This window comes from Fundulus heteroclitus, chromosome 23, assembly GCF_011125445.2.
Source record: "Fundulus heteroclitus isolate FHET01 chromosome 23, MU-UCD_Fhet_4.1, whole genome shotgun sequence".
Lineage (NCBI taxonomy): Eukaryota > Metazoa > Chordata > Actinopteri > Cyprinodontiformes > Fundulidae > Fundulus > Fundulus heteroclitus.
The window spans coordinates 32834674-32851385 of NC_046383.1; the positions used below are offsets into that span (position 1 = coordinate 32834674).

The following is a 16712-nucleotide window of genomic DNA, read 5'->3' on the forward strand; positions in this document are numbered from 1 at the left end:
AGCAGACGTAGGAAGCTCTGGCTAGCAGGCGTGGAAACTCTGGCCAGCGGGCATGGGAAGCTCTGGCTAGCAGGCGTTGAAACTCTGGCTAGCATGCGTAGGAAACTCTGACTAGCAGACGTAGGAAGCTCTGACTAGCGGACGTGGGAGCTCTGACTAGCAGACGTGGAAACTCTGGCTAGCGGGCGTGGGAAGCTCTGGCTAGCAGGCTTGGAAACTCTGGCTAGCAGGCTTGGAAACTCTGGCTAGCAGGCTTGGAAACTCTGGCTAGCAGGCGTGGAAACTCTGGCTAGCAGACGTAGGAAGCTCTGGCTAGCAGGCGTGGAAACTCTGGCCAGCGGGCATGGGAAGCTCTGGCTAGCAGGCGTGGAAACTCTGGCTAGCAGACGTAGGAAGCTCTGACTAGCGGACGAGGGAAGCTCTGACTAGCGGGCGTGGGAAGCTCTGACTAGCAGACGTGGAAACTCTGGCTAGCGGGCGTGGGAAGCTCTGGCTAGCAGGCTTGGAAACTCTGGCTAGCAGGCGTGGAAACTCTGGCTAGCAGGCGTGGAAACTCTGGCTAGCAGGCGTGGAAACTCTGGCTAGCAGACGTAGGAAGCTCTGGCTAGCAGACGTAGGAAGCTCTGACTAGCGGACGAGGGAAGCTCTGACTAGCGGGCGTGTGAAGCTCTGGCTAGCAGGCCTGGGAAGCTCTGGCTAGCAGACATGGGAGCTCTGACTAGCAGACGTAGGAAGCTCTGACTAGCGGACGTGGGAGCTCTGACTAGCAGGCGTGGGAGCTCTGGCTAGCGGGCGTGGGAAGCTCTGGCTAGCAGGCGTGGAAACTCTGGCTAGCAGACGTAGGAAGCTCTGACTAGCGGGCGTGGAAACTCTGGCTAGCAGACGTAGGAAGCTCTGACTAGCGGACGTGGGAGCTCTGACTAGCAGGCGTGGGAAACTCTGGCTAGCGGGCGTGGGAAGCTCTGGCTAGCGGGCGTGGGAGCTCTGACTAGCAGGCGTGGAAATTCTGGCTAGCGGGTGTGGGAAGCTCTGGTTAGCAGGTGTGGAAACTCTGGCTAGCGGGCGTGGGAAGCTCTGGCTAGCGGGCGTGGAAACTCTGGCTAGCGGGCGTGGGAAGCTCTGCCTAGCGGGCGTGGAAACTCTGGCTAGCGGGTGTGGGAAGCTCTGGCTAGCAGGCGTGGAAACTCTGGCCAGCAGGCGTGGGAAGCTCTGGCTAGCAGGCGTGGAAACTCTGGCTAGCGGACGTAGGAAGCTCTGGCTAGCAGGCGTGGAAACTCTGGCCAGCGGCATGGGAAGCTCTGGCTAGCAGGCGTGGAAACTCTGGCTAGCAGGCGTAGGAAACTCTGGCTAGCGGGCGTGGGAAGCTCTGGCTAGCAGGCTTGGAAACTCTGGCTAGCAGGCGTGGAAGCTCTGACTAGCGGGCGTGGGAAGCTCTGGCTAGCGGGCGTGGGAGCTCTGACTAGCAGGCGTGGAAATTCTGGCTAGCGGGTGTGGGAAGCTCTGGCTAGCAGGTGTGGAAACTCTGGCTAGCGGGCGTGGGAAGCTCTGGCTAGCGACCGTGGAAACTCTGGCTAGCGGGCGTGGGAAGCTCTGGCTAGCAGACGTGGGAAGCTCTGGCGAGCAGGCGTGGAAACTCTGGCCAGCGGGCATGGGAAGCTCTGGCTAGCAGGCTTGGAAACTCTGGCTAGCAGGCGTGGAAACTCTGGCTAGCAGACGTAGGAAGCTCTGGCTAGCAGGCGTGGAAACTCTGGCCAGCGGGCATGGGAAGCTCTGGCTAGCAGGCGTTGAAACTCTGGCTAGCAGGCGTAGGAAACTCTGGCTAGCAGACGTAGGAAGCTCTGACTAGCGGACGTGGGAGCTCTGACTAGCAGACGTGGAAACTCTGGCTAGCGGGCGTGGGAAGCTCTGGCTAGCAGGCTTGGAAACTCTGGCTAGCAGGCTTGGAAACTCTGGCTAGCAGGCTTGGAAACTCTGGCTAGCAGGCGTGGAAACTCTGGCTATCAGACGTAGGAAGCTCTGACTAGCGGACGAGGGAAGCTCTGACTAGCGGGCGTGGGAAGCTCTGACTAGCAGACGTGGAAACTCTGGCTAGCGGGCGTGGGAAGCTCTGGCTAGCAGGCTTGGAAACTCTGGCTAGCAGGCGTGGAAACTCTGGCTAGCAGGCGTGGAAACTCTGGCTAGCAGACGTAGGAAGCTCTGACTAGCGGACGAGGGAAGCTCTGACTAGCGGGCGTGTGAAGCTTTGGCTAGCGGGCGTGGAAAGCTCTGGCTAGCGGGCGTGGAAGCTCTGGCTAGCAGGGGTAGGAAACTCTGGCTAGCAGGCGTGGAAGCTCTGGCTAGCAGGGGTAGGAAACTCTGGCTAGCAGGCGTGGGAAACTCTGGCTAGCAGGCGTGGAAGCTCTGACTAGCGGGCGTGGGAAGCTCTGGCTAGCGGGCGTGGGAGCTCTGACTAGCAGGCGTGGAAATTCTGGCTAGCGGGTGTGGGAAGCTCTGGCTAGCAGGTGTGGAAACTCTGGCTAGCGGGCGTGGGAAGCTCTGGCTAGCGACCATGGAAACTCTGGCTAGCGGGCGTGGGAAGCTCTGGCTAGCAGACGTGGGAAGCTCTGGCGAGCAGGCGTGGAAACTCTGGTCAGCGGGCATGGGAAGCTCTGGCTAGCAGGCTTGGAAACTCTGGCTAGCAGGCGTGGGAAACTCTGGCTAGCAGACGTAGGAAGCTCTGACTAGCGGACGTGGGAGCTCTGACTAGCAGACGTGGAAACTCTGGCTAGCTGGCGTGGGAAGCTCTGGCTAGCAGGCTTGGAAACTCTGGCTAGCAGGCGTGGAAACTCTGGCTAGCAGGCGTGGAAACTCTGGCTAGCAGACGTAGGAAGCTCTGACTAGCGGACGAGGGAAGCTCTGACTAGCGGGCGTGTGAAGCTTTGGCTAGCGGGCGTGGAAAGCTCTGGCTAGCGGGCGTGGAAGCTCTGGCTAGCAGGGGTAGGAAACTCTGGCTAGCAGGCGTGGAAGCTCTGGCTAGCAGGGGTAGGAAACTCTGGCTAGCAGGCGTGGGAAGCTCTGGCTAGCAGGCGTAGGAAACTCTGACTAGCAGGTGTGGGAAGCTCTGGCTAGCAGGCGTAGGAAACTCTGGCTAGCAGGCGTGGGAAGCTCCCACCTTTGCACACAGCAATTTTCATTTATTTGTAACGAATGTTTTACATCATGTAGGATATTTCTTCTACTTCACAATTGTATATGTTATGTTGGACTTTCACATAAGATTCAAATAAAATATTATTTCATGTTGGTGGATGTAATGTGACTAAATTTGGGAAAGTTCAGAAAAGGGCCACAGGAAGCACGGTCTGAGTTCATCAGAGTGCATTTAGAAGCAGAACAACACCCTGGTTGTAATCCTGTCATCCTCAGATACAGAAAGGAGGTAAGATAAAACTTCACCAACTCCAATTTTATATTCTATCATTTATAGTTAAACTGGTGTTATAGAGTTGTATTCCATTAAAGAATCACATTTCATTTTTCCTTTATCTTTAAAGCAGCAGCACAAATGAAAAGTCTCAGGGTGGGGAGGCTAGAGTCCAGTTCAGGGCTTCGCCTGTTCCTGACAGTCCTGTATCTGCTCACAATGAGCTGCAGCTCCAAGTGTGACAGTCAAAGTGTCAGTCCAACCATTCTCCACCACAGAAGAAGTGTATGAGTTTTACATTATTATTATTTTTTAGATCCAAAGTCCAGTTTCAGATATTTCTTAGAAAAATACAATGTCAATGTGAGATTGGTTTGCCTCAGAAATCATTGGTTATTTGATGTTCACATTTATCCCCACTCATCCTCAAATTCAACTAATACTTTTTTCATGTCTTCTTCACTAGTATCAATTGCACTGTTGAACTGGAGTCATCAACTCTAAAGAGAACCAGGGAAGCGGCAAATACTGAACCTGGACACAAGGAGGATTCCTCCATGCTATCTTCTCCAGCTTCTAGACAACCTGACACGGATAAAAGGAGGAAAATAGCGTTTTGGCTTTTCCTGCTGCAACTGATTTATGATAAGGTATGTTTAACCAAGCTGAATGTTGTTGATTGCGTGAACTCAGTATTACATGAATAACAGAAACAACTGTGATGTGTTCAGTTTTTACTCTACTGAACATTTTTACTGTATTTTCCATACGTCTGTCTACTTAAAGAAGAAGAAGGGACACATATGGAGCCTTTCTCTGGATCCACAGCAGATGCCTCAGTTAATGTGTTGTAAGAAAGTCAGCAGAACGGCCACATGTTCTGACTCTGGTTCTTTGTCTTGTGTGTTTTAAGGTTACCCAACCTGGGGATGACATGCTACATCAACTCCATCCTCCAAAGCGTCCTTACTGACCCTGAGCTGTTCTCACCCAAGATCCCAGCTCTTCAGGTACAGCACTCCAGACAATAAAACATCATCAGTGTAAAGAACACTCAGAACTGTGTAGATTTGCATTCATACTCTGCATTGCAACAATAATCATACCCCTTCAATGTTTTCATATTTTGCCACGATAGAATTACCGTCTTCTGAGCATTTATTGGGGCTTTATGTGATAAACCAACAAGAGTAATGCATGACTGTGAAATGGAAAAGACTCCACTTTACTCTGATGCCCCTAAATATTATCCACTGCAACGTTGAATAGCTCATGGAACAGTTCAATCTATGATCCAAACACAGAAAGAGTATGAATGGTGAAGGAAAGCATTAAGAGGCTTTGTGACTAAGGAGTAGATGCAGAGATCCACAGATAAGGTGGAGTGTCTGTCTCCTGGACAACTACATATACTCTATAAATCTGGCCTTTGTGGAAGAGTGGCAAGAAGAAAGCAATTGTAGACAGAGAGCCTTAGGGGCCCTTGTTGATAGTTTAACACAATCCATGCAAAGGGGTCCACACACATGAGAAAAACGTGCTCTGTCAGATAAGAAAAAAATTAAACTTTTTGGCCAGCAACATATTATCTGTGGTGAAAAACTAAAACTCTGCATCACTCTAAATGTGTCCTCCTCAGAGACAAACATGGTGGTAGCAGCATCATGCCTTTGGGATGGACAATGAAGTTGCTTAGTACTGATAGGAATATAGATGGAGCTAAACAACTGACTGAGCTTAAGCTCCTCTGCAAATAAGAGTGGACAAATATATCAGTCATGAGAGATGCCAAGCAAGCAGACCTGCAGCTCTGATTAAATTAAATTATTCAATAAGGTACTGAGTTATAAAGAGCTATACAAATGCATGTCATACCTTTCAGATTTTTACCTTTACAAAATCACAGTTGAAAAAAAAACAATTTTCTTTGTCTTGCCAAGATCTAAGTTGGATGTAAACCTTGGTAATCAACTACTATGACAAAGGGGGCTTTCATTTATTTTAACCTAAAAAAAGATTATGTTCTTCACTTCTGTTCTCACCAGATGGTTTCTAGATATTGACGTCAGTCGCTACTCCAACATCAGAGAGGAGAATAAGTCGCTTCCATCCTCTTTTTAAATGGACCGTAGCTGAATATAATTCAGATTTTGACGATGACGAGCAGAAGGTTAGTGCCATACTTATTTATACTAGACGGCACAGTGTCAATCTTGGACAGATTTTGTTTAACTCCTATCTTCTGAACCATTTCTTTGGGTTTCTGAGCAGGATGCCCATGAGTTCCTCATCTGTGTTCTGGACAAAATGAGGTCTGTGTCATCAGAAGTTGAGCTGACAGCTGTAAACTCTGGCCTGACCTACACGTGCCCAGTCCATGAACATATTTCAGTTCAGATGCTGAACATCAGGACCTGCAGGGGGTATGAATGTATTATATTTACACTGCTGACTTGTTGCGTCTCCAGGAGCACTGTGGTTATTTTTCAATTGAACTGTCCGTTTCAGATGTGGTGAGCAGTCCTATAGATTGGAGGACTTTGTTAACCTCACTCTGGAGCTGGTACCAGGGGGAACGGTGAGCCAGTGTCTGCAGGAGTATTTCAAGGTAAGTGCAAACATATTTGAAAAGAGAACCCAGTTCTGAGAGATTTAAAGTAAAATAATAATTGTCTCATGCAGGGGGACCAGATAGATCACACGTGCCACTGTGGAGCGCAGCAGTCGTCCCTGCAGAGCTCATTCTCCACCCTGCCAAAAATGTAGGAAAATAAAAATGTTAGATATAAAATGAAGAATGTGTCTCAGAAATAAGAAATCAGTCAGCTGCTCGTGTCCTTCAACCGTATTTAAACACTATGATGTTTTGTAGATGACAAGTCGTTATTCTCTGGTGAGCAAATGTTTGCCCTTTGCTCTCAGGTCATCACATCTGTGAGAGTATCCAAAGAGGGCTGGATATGGGGGATTCAGCAAACTCTTGGCCAACGGATGATGATGAACATGTCAGCCAAACAACAGGAGAAGATGTCTGCTGCCGTAGACTAAGAAACGCTTCCCTAGTCTTCTATGAAAACCAGGGTAAGAGATTGATCTGTGTTTCACAGCTACAGTTTATTAGCAACAGTTTATTAGCTACAATGGAGATCCAAACGCTGGCTGGGTCCGTTCCAGGTGCTCCTCTCGACTTACGCGGCAGAGAAGGTCGAGCAACGGCTTCCTTGGACCCACGCGTCACACTGCAGGAAGGTGCCGCCACCGCCAGAGGCCGACAAATCGCAGGACAGGAAAGATCACACGCCAGGATCGTCGCCATCCACCTGAGCCACCGAGCTGGCTGTGAGGACAGCGGCCCACCACAAGTTGTTTTTTTGCAGGAAGAGGTGGGTGAAGAGCACTGCTCCGACGGAATCACAATAACATTCCGGGCAGTGATTTGAGTTGCTTGTCTCCAGAGAGAGAGACAACAGAGTTTGAGACCTCCGCAGTATCTGTTAGCTTCTTTACGGGTCAAACGGATGCAGAGACTGGTGTTTTTCCTGGGAAACATGCACAAAGATGTTGAAATTGATCTGATCTGAGTGACGATGATGATTGTGAGGTTAATGATACAACCTGTTGAAGTGGATTTCCTTTTTCCTTCTTGGTGACTATTCCTTGTAATGCTTTTGAAAATGTTCCTGTAGGTTTGATTTTATTGATTTGTTTGATGATATTGATTTGTTTGATTTTCCATTTTACAGTAGTATTGTCAGATTGTTGTTTTTTTTCCCCGTTACATTTTCTTTTTTATTATCAATTTAGATTTATGCATGAATTAAAATGTTTAGTTGTATTAGTTTAGTTTTGCTTAAGCAATGTTTTGATATTTGAAGTTTCAAATGTTTTTCCTGACATGATTCTTTTTTGTTCTCACTGCTTGATGAAAGAAATGGAGTTTTCTCATACCAAAGATCACTGATTTATGCAATTTTGTTTATTACAGAAGGACAGACCTGGGATCTGATTGGCTCTATAGATCCTTTAATAATAGCTGGTAATGGTAACTCCTAGATTCAACACGGGGTTTTCTGGCTCAGATTGGCCGAGAGCAGATCTCCCTGGGGGTCTCACCAGTTTTTACTACTCTTGTGGGTAGCGTTTTCTGGTTGTTTCCCCGCCCACACTGAACCTCTCCTGCTTTTGCTCCTGGTTTGGTAAGTTTGAGGATGGTGGATGGTTATCCATCGAAGTGGTGAGTGGAGGATCGAGTAGGAGGGTTTTCAGGGTGGGGAGAGGGTAGACGGATTCGACCTTAATTAGTATACAGGCTTAGCTTAAGTAGTCTAATATACAAAAATAATCTGTGCATAGGGACCTAAAACAGGCCTTACTTAATTAGTTGAACCCTAAATTGTAGGTGAATGCTAAACCTTTGATCTTGTGTGTTAAAACTCCATTAAGCATTCAAGCTGATCTTTACTAAAAGTTCCAGCACACGTGATTTGTAACTGTTATGAGTCCTTGGTGTTGTATTTGCATATTTATGTGACGAGTTATCTTGTTTTTCAATAAATACTGTTTCTCAATAAAAGTGCTGGAACTTCATCACTCCACCGTCTCCTTATTCAATAACTCTGGGAAGTCAGTTGTTGTTTAGAATTCCATCCACAGGAAGCTGAAGAGTTTCTAAGACAAAGTGTGTTAAAGCAATATCTTCCAAAGGGCGTGATATAGGTTGTGAGAAGCACTGACTGAGTTTGCATCGAGTTTGCACCCTCTAGCTATCCTAGGGTGTGCTCCACTCATGACAATATGTGTCCTTATTTTATAACAGAATTGCTCAATTTAGTTAAATCGACACACACGCACACAAACTTCTTCTCTATTTGGTCTGGGTACTGGGACACACATGTATGTATGTATGTACAAATGTATACAATGTATATGCACATATATACGCGTAGGTACGTATGTATGTAGGCGTATAGATATATGTATATATATATATATAAGTATATATATATATGTTTATATATATATAGAGCACTATGAATGTAAATAAGACATCATATGCCCATTCCTATTTCGGTATTCTTTTTGATCCATTGTATATATGAAGATTCACTGTATATAACTGAATGCACCTTCCCTACTCTGCACCTTCTTGTATGAGCCGATGTGACGAGTGAATTTCTCCATTGTGAGATCAATAAAGACTATCTTATCTTATCAAAGCTGTCTTTTCCCCAAAACAACCTGCTGCAATTATATATAAAGTTATTTGAGACGTCAGTGTTTACCCTGATTGCTTCACTGTATGACTAGAAAAGCAATATATAAATTCAGACCATTCAAAGCACTTCACACTATAGCAACCCACTAACACACACAGCTATGCACATTGTTATGACCTGAACATGTGATAGGGAACGCTGGAATCAAAACCATGAGCTTCCGGCTGCTCAGACCTACTAATCCACAGCCACCCCATAATACTGCCACCATGTCTGACTGTGTTTAGGGGGATGCGTTGTGTTAGTTAGCTGGGTCATGTGTGCAGAATGAATTTGGCCTGAAATCCGACTTTTACAGCCGCCGTAACAAAAGCTCCCTGACCAGCTTGTTTGGGTTCAAGCGTATGCACAAGAGGTCCTGTGTGGTGGCGATTATGTGACAGTACCTTCACACCCCGGCCAGTAATGACTCCACTCAGAGCTCCACAGTCACCCCGGCTCAGACTGAATGCAACACACACACACCTCGTCGCTCTTTAGCTCGTTTATTTTCAGCAGTTCATGGTACCCCTATTCACACAGACTTTATTTTTTAAATCACACTTGTTTCAAAATTACTTGAATTCCCAAAATAGAATCTTAATATTTCAATGCTACAGAAGACATAAACCTGTTTTTTTTTTTAAACATAACTGTTGTAATTTATAGCTTTATATATGAACAGTACATTTAAAATATGCGATACAGCAGGCTTCTGTGCCAGTGACTGCAGTGGTTTGACACGTTACAGCTCATGGGGAGTGAAAGGAGTCACAACTTAACAAGGGAAAACAAAAAAGGACGGCACAGAGCAGGCCGGTCTCAAGGAATGGAAACAATTGGGTTAGCTTCAGGTTGCTAAAAAGGCTGCTTTTGTGGCATCGCATCAGCATGTTTGAGCTAAAACACGACAAAGTAGAAGCCGTCCTTAACGAATCAGCTCTAGTTCGATGTCTAAGTCGGAGTAAAATAAAGACTTTTACTTCTGCTGATCAAGTCATCGAGTCTTTTCGCCCAAAGGCAAAGATCTAAGTGATGAAACGCCACAAATGAGCACAGCAAGAGGACAAATATAAAGGATTTAATCTGTAATAAACAGTAACTTTACTGATAGCAACAAAAACAAAACAAACAAAAAAAGAAAAACTAAAGCAAACAGAGCTGATGCCGCCGCTGCCGCCGCCCGAGCCGGACGTTAGATGACCTATTTACAACACAGACGAGCTGTTTTAGTAAGTGTAGGATATAAAAGAAGCTGACGCAGGTTAATAGGTACTGGCCCACGCGGGGGCTCGCTGTTTAAACATGCAGGGTGTCAGTGCTCCCTCTAAGCCTGGGTGAAATGAGGCCACAACACTCAGCGGATAGACACACAGACCAGCTCACTTCCTTCCGCAGCTGAAACCTCCGGAGTGGATGACTGCTGGTTTTCAGCGCCGACAATGGAAAGCCGCTGAAAAGCCAAGATCAAACTAGAACAGAGAGCTCCCACAGCAGGGTAGACCCAGGCTGTGAAGCGTCTACATTCAGGTCACAGAACCGTGGAGAAATGGAGCCTTTGCTGCTCTAACCCAAGCCTGTCATATAAACACAACCGGATTTAAATAGGATAAAGAAAAACAAAACAAAAAGAAATCATGGAAACATATTCACAGAGCATTCTGTGGAGAAAACACAAACAAACAAACAAAAAAAGTGATTCCTGATCTGTAGTAGTGTGTCAGCGGGTTCCAAGCAGGCTACGCAGAGACCGCTCTCTTCCCAAAGCATCAGTAGCGTAATTACAGCGGTTAGCGGGATATGTAAGCGACAGTCGACGAGCTAGCATGTTCTGCGATGTTAAGCTAAGTCACGGGGGCCGCTAGAAGCAAACACCGCCGAGCGCATTTGCTGTGACTAAACGCCGCGGAGCGCGGTCTACGATGGCTAAAGCGTCGGATCGGGCAGAAGCTTGCAGGCCTAGAGGGAGCACTGATTGGTTCACTGGTGTCACATCAGTATGTCCAGGTCGTCGGCGTGATCGTCCTCCTCGGTCACGCGCAGCGACAGCACCTCCTCGTTCAGGAACAGGCCGCTGAGGCGCTCCTTGCGCGCCTGCCGCTGCTCCTTCAGCTGCCGCTTGCGGAGGGCTTTCTGCTGGAGCTTGCGCTGCTTTGATCGTTTCTGAAAGAGCGTGAGAGAAAACGGCGGTGAGTCCCATCGCTTCATGTAAACAGCTGGTATCACCCTGAAGCCCTGTCGTCAGGGCTAAAGAAAATTCTTAAAGCACATTTATCTGCAGGTGAGCTCCAAATGATTTATACCACAGGCAGCTTTAGGTCTAAAGTAATAGTTTCATTTTTTACTAACATGCTTCTTCTGACTGGAAACAAACACTCCTGATTTTATTCTGGAGGGAGCTAAAGATTAGGGTGATGGGAAAGAGGTCTTCCTACCTCAAATACCTGGAGCTCATCACAAAATACCAGTGAAAACATAACTGGTTAAAAGGAAAAATGCTGTAATGCCAATAGAGAGTTTCCATTGGTTATTGAGGTGGGTATAACTTGATATGCTAATTTTAATAAATATTTTTTTCCCCACCAAAATGGACACTCCTTTGATTTTTGTCTGAGAGATGCCCATCGCATTTCCCATCAGAAACAAACTTCTTCATCAAACTTTAACTTTATATGACAAGATTAAAGTAGAAAATAAATAAATTCCTTTACTGTTTCATTTATTCATGTAACTGGAAATTCACAAAGTGTCTCATTCATAAGTGTAGTCCTACCCCTTGATCCTTTTGCTCTTTAATGCATTTTACAAGGATTTTATGTGCACGCCACACTTTTCAGATATCTTCTTTTTTTTTTTCAAGTGTGTTGTTCTAACATGGCAGAGTGTGGAAAAACTTGATGCGTTTCAGACGTTACAGTACAAAGTATTCACACTGCTCCAAGTGTCCCAGACCAATAGAAGGAGGAAAAACAGATGTTTAAATTACAGACGTTTCTTACTTTAGAGTCTCGAATGCGTTCAGCGGCGCTTGAGAGGTTGCCGTCACTGTGAGCTCTGCTGATGTTGCTGCCGCTACACGCGGAGGCTGTCCCACCTGAGACACAACAAGACAAACTGTGATCGCCTGTCCCAAAGGGGGAAAAGAAGATGCCCGGATTAAAGCCGGGAACATCTGACTGGTAAAAGTACAAATGCTTTGGCGCGGTAAGGTGGAGAAGATCTGGGAAAAAGACGAAAACAGCGGCGGTCAAGAACAAACGGAGGGACCCGGCGGGTTAGAATACGTCGGCGTCCAGAATAAGGGAGACGCAGCGACATTAAGACGAACCCAGATCAGCGCATTAGCCGTGTTTACATCAGAGTCCTGGCCGGGTCTCACCTGCCACGGAGTTGGAAGCCGTGGAGCCCGTGGAGGAGCTGGCGGAGCTGACCATGCTGGCGTTGCTGCTGCTGACTGCGCTGACGCCGCCCGTGCTGGCGCTGCTGTGGCTGCTCCTCTTCCAGCCCTCCCTGGTGCTACTGGCTCTCAGCCGGGGGCTGTGCTCCCTGATGTAGTTACGCACCTGAGGACATCGCACAGGTGAAGAAAATTATGGTTTTCAGATCACGTCGTAAAGAACAGCTGACAACAAAAAAAAAAAACAAAGCAGTGTTTCCAGCCTGTGCGGCATGGTCAGAGTAAAATGTTTGATTCTACATTTTGTTCCTGCTTGCTTTTATTCTGTTTTATTTTTCTATATTTTAATCATGTAAAGCACTCTGTATTGTCTCTGTACTGAAATGTGCTCTACAAATAAATTTGCCTTGCCTAAAGAATTTGATGGCTGACAATGTAGATAGTCTACCTTAATATTTATGCTTCAGCTGCCGCCGACGGGGATGCAATGGGTTCAAACTGTGAGAGCGCACATTCCCCTACCAAAACTACTGTTTAGATGACATAAATAACCATGTTTACAGAGTTGTTGATCACATTTCCCCCCCAGTTTGATGGTGGACGGCAGCAGAAGTGCTTCTTCAGCCTTAAAGCCAATGTCCTCCACTTAGACACCCGTCTCATCCTGGGATTGGCTAATAAAAGCTTGGAGCCTAAACGCATGTGTGTGAGAACCAAGCAGCTTGAGCGGGAAGCTAAGTGCCAGCGAAGCGCTGCTCACCTGTTTGAGTTTCTCGTCGGTGAGACAGTTGAGCTCGATGATGAACTCGCTGTCGGTGGGGGAGATCTGAGCGCAGGGGTCGATGATCTTGATGATGTCCAGCTGCTCCCTCAGGCCCATCTCTGTGCTGACCTTCCGACTCAAATACTCTATGTACTCCACCTGGAAGGGACGGCAAACGGCAGCGTCGGTTTTAAGCTCGCTCCTGTGAAGCGGGACAGGAAGGCGTTTTGGTTTTTGCCTACTTGTTCGTCGTTGGTCATGGCGCTCCAAGGCAGTTCGTCCAGGTTGCGATGAGCGTGGGACTTTGGCTTCCTCTTGGAAAACAGACATGGTGAGCTTGGCACACTTGGGATGATGTCGGAAAGGACGTCACTGCCGCTGGCGATGTCACTTCCTGGCAGCTGGAAGGAAGGAGAACAAAAAGAGCCACATAGATCTGTAGAGGCAGCAACAGAGGAAAACAACTTTAACTGTCAGAGAGGGGGGGGGGGGACCCACCTGCCACTCAAATTCACTGTCGGACCAGTCCCAATATGTGCTGATAGAGGAGGAGACGTCGCTGCAAACACTGCCCTCCGGAAACAAATCCAGGGACGTCAGTTCCTGGTCGTCCAGCAGGGAGTAACAGTCATCCTGGTCCCCGACGGACACAGAGGAGAAGAGCTCCTCGCTGCACTCGGAGCTGGCAACGCTGGTCCCACAGGACGTCAGGTTCCACCTGCACACAACCGCCAGAGGACATTAAGATCAGCGCCCGAGAGTCCTAACGTTCAGACGGCTGAATATCTGCACGAAAAGGTTCCCTGTGTCCATCCAGCCGTCTGTCGACGCAGAGAAGAGGCTAACATCTGGCAGCAGCATGTGTGAAAAGACCAAACCAGCAGAGGTTCGGAAAGTAAAACGTCTGCCTAGTTTTCCTCCACCCTGTCCACTGAACCAGGAGGTTTCAGTCTCCGTCTCCGCTGTGGAGCTGGAAACGCAAACGGTTTAGACCTAATCTCTCTGAACCTGGACTTCCCAACTCTGCAAATCAAAACTAAAATTGGTTGAACCAGAACAAAACATTGCATTAAATTAGAAGAAATTATCTTATGAGTCGCCATTTGCTTTATTCATTTATATATATCACTTCAACTTGCAACAAAAACATCCCGAGGCACGGATCAACCAAGGGAACCAATTCATATCCGGGTTCCAGAAATCGACCCAATCACAGACCGCCTCACGTGGATTTGCTGTGAAATGTTTTTTTATGAATAAAAGCAACATTTAAAGCAGTGGCCCATTTCCGCATCCGCATTTAATGAAGAATTATTTTACTCAGAAACCTTTAGATTAAAAGTGAATCATGTTTCTACTTACCTAACCCCCCCCCCCCCCATGTGTTTAGATCATTAAAGCCTTCTTTCCAAGAACCAATAATACCAGATGACGTCACACTGATAGACACGTTATGCCTGTTATGTAATGAGATTTTTTTTATTGACAGATGGAAAACAGGCCCAGCAGCAACACCAGGCTGTTGGCTGTTTTTTTTGGGCAACTTGTTGCTTCTTATTGTTTAACATACTAACTGGGCAGAAGAACAGAGTTAGTCTGATCCAAGTCTTTGTTTTTCAAAAATATTAAAATGAGAGAATATTTTTGAGGTCAAGATTAATGCACCCTAAACAAGGAACTGCCATGCTCAACGGCTTGGTTGTAAAGCGGAAGCCGTTTTTCTCGGCGCTTCATTGTTATTGTGGTAAAGGTAAGACGCAATTACTACAGTTTCAAGGTGTAACGATCTGGCATCAGACGCCTGCCTGCTCTGCTGTAGGTGGAGCTGGGAGGAAACCTAATCCGGCCTGTCACCTTCCTCTGGGCCAGAATATGACCGCTCCACATGTGTGTCTAGGCCTACGTTTTAGCCAGTCAACCCATCGACAATTATGCACGCATGGATGCCGGCCCGGCATCCATGCTTTAGATGAGGCAGCAGACGCTTAGCCACAATATGAAGAAAGAGTATATGAAACGGAACAAAAGACTTACATGATGTAGGACCCCATCCCTGACTCAACGTATCACACCATAGCAGTAGATTATTAAACGTTGCACAAATCCATCATGAGTTACACATTTTGTAAAATGTGTAACTGATTTATTTCCACTGTCGCTTCATGCTTGTTCAGTATGAGGGATTGCTGCAAAGCCATCAACAATGCAGACGACTGTCCCTGTGACTCTATGCTCTTTCAGGAGGAGTGAATGCTGCTTGGAGAGACTTTGATGCAAAAAACTGGGTTCACTTAGATTTAGACATTTTTACTTAGACATTTTTTGACCAATCTGTATAATCTGATTCAATTTGACTTTGGAAAGTGCCTTGAGATGACATGTTTCATAAATCGGCACTATATAAATAAAATTTAATTGAATAAACTTTTCTTCTCTCCTGTACTGGAACTTTTGTACTCATATGACAGTCATATTTTTTTATGTGTTTTTTTGGCTAATTTTTTTAAAGTAGGCTGACAGAAAAGGGGGTTTAAGAGAGGAGGGGAACACACGGAATCAAACCCGGGTCAGCCGCGATGGGGATTAAGGGTCGTGCTCACTGCCCAGATGAAACACACTTCCTGCTCACCTGTTGCTGTGAAAACGGTGTAGCGGGTCGGTCCTGTGACAGGATGAGAGGTGACAGCTGAACTCGCTGACATCCAGGGTTCCCACATCACTGAGGTTGGCTCTTTGGGAGAGGAGAGGGAAAGGCTCCTCTGGAGCCAGAAACTTCTCATAGAGAGATTCAGACATGGCTGGCTGTGCTCGCTGCACCTGACACAAGAGACAGAGAAGCAAACCTGCAATCAAATATGGAAATACAACACTTTTGTTGTTGTTTTTGTGAAAAAAAAAAAAAAGCAAACAAAAAACGTATCGGTCCAGTTCTGACCTGGCACCAAGACACGTCCTAGATGATCAGATCATGCTAGCGTGGCTCTAAATACTCAGGTCAGGTGCATGCTCAGACATTTTGAGGACAAAATCGGTACTGGCCAGGAAAAATAAAATAAAATTGGTGAGTTCATTTCTGATGGTGATCTTTCATTGTGCTTATTTTTGTTAAATATAACACATACTTATTGGATCTATGTGCTAACACTATGTGGGTAATTGTTTTTCTTCATTTGGGGCACAAGAAGCAATAAGTATAAGAAGCAAACACCAAGGCAAACATTAGCCTTGTCTGTCAACAGGAGTAGAATAACACGTTGGTTAAAAAAAGAAAGCCCAGAAAGTTTTGAATCAATGCTATGAACATTTTTGTTTTTTACAATTTCACCAAACAGTAACATTTAACTCTCCAATTTATGTTGTATATACCTATAGAACAAACTGAATAATGACTGTTAACATTTCTGATAAAATGCAAAGAAATCGCTCATTAAAGCTAAACTAGCGTTCACTTAGGCATCCTTTACGCTAAGACAGAAATGCTTTGTTGCTATAGACATGTAGTAGCTACCTTTCATTGTGCTTCATTATACATTTTTAAGGCGTGACTTTCCTTGAAACCGTAGTTTAGGATAAACTAACAATAATAAGTCTAAGCCTGTGTCAACAAAAACACCAGCTAACACCGTTAGCTGGATGCTAACTGTCAGCGTAGCGGTTACCATCCAACACAACGACAGCTTTAAAGCTGTACAATAATAAACTTAAATAGAAAACAAACCAACACGGGTAACGTAAAAAAGAGAGTCAAACGACCATTAAAACACCAACCTTTTCAGCGTTCATACAGCGACATTATCAGCCACCTCCATTTGCTAATCCTTTCTTTTCTCACGACGAAGGAAGTTGTCCTCGCGAGACTATAGAGAGCGCGACAACACGCGAAGGCTGCCTCAC

At 46.2% G+C, this 16712-nt stretch overlaps 1 protein-coding gene and 1 non-coding gene across 5 annotated transcripts; one reads left to right on the plus strand and one right to left on the minus strand.

Annotated features, from left to right (window-relative positions):
- The first annotated feature begins 3074 nt into the window (after positions 1 to 3074).
- On the plus strand, positions 3075 to 7996 carry LOC105931943. Of its 2 annotated transcripts, none has more exons than XR_004927849.1 (10): positions 3075 to 3418; positions 3534 to 3688; positions 3870 to 4053; positions 4317 to 4413; positions 5449 to 5573; positions 5675 to 5826; positions 5912 to 6011; positions 6086 to 6165; positions 6326 to 6484; positions 6578 to 7996. It is a non-coding gene; the product is annotated as an uncharacterized LOC105931943 (transcript). The 2 variants fall into 2 exon arrangements; XR_004927850.1 differs by having other exon boundaries at positions 3537 to 3688.
- Positions 7997 to 9148: 1152 nt separating this feature from the next.
- On the minus strand, positions 9149 to 16687 carry fam199x (family with sequence similarity 199, X-linked). Of its 3 annotated transcripts, none has more exons than XM_012852447.3 (8): positions 16587 to 16687; positions 15448 to 15635; positions 13317 to 13536; positions 13061 to 13219; positions 12816 to 12977; positions 12038 to 12221; positions 11658 to 11752; positions 9149 to 10821 (listed from the first exon to the last, which is right to left on the minus strand). In XM_012852447.3, exons 1-8 carry the CDS (start codon positions 16599 to 16601, stop codon positions 10648 to 10650), a joined length of 1197 nt encoding a protein of 398 aa, XP_012707901.1. In that variant the 5' UTR covers positions 16602 to 16687; the 3' UTR covers positions 9149 to 10647. The 3 variants fall into 3 exon arrangements, with proteins under 3 accessions (XP_012707901.1, XP_021166242.1, XP_035982937.1); XM_021310567.2 differs by having other exon boundaries at positions 15448 to 15629; positions 16587 to 16675; XM_036127044.1 differs by having other exon boundaries at positions 15448 to 15661; positions 16587 to 16657.
- Between the last annotated feature and the right edge of the window lie 25 nt (positions 16688 to 16712).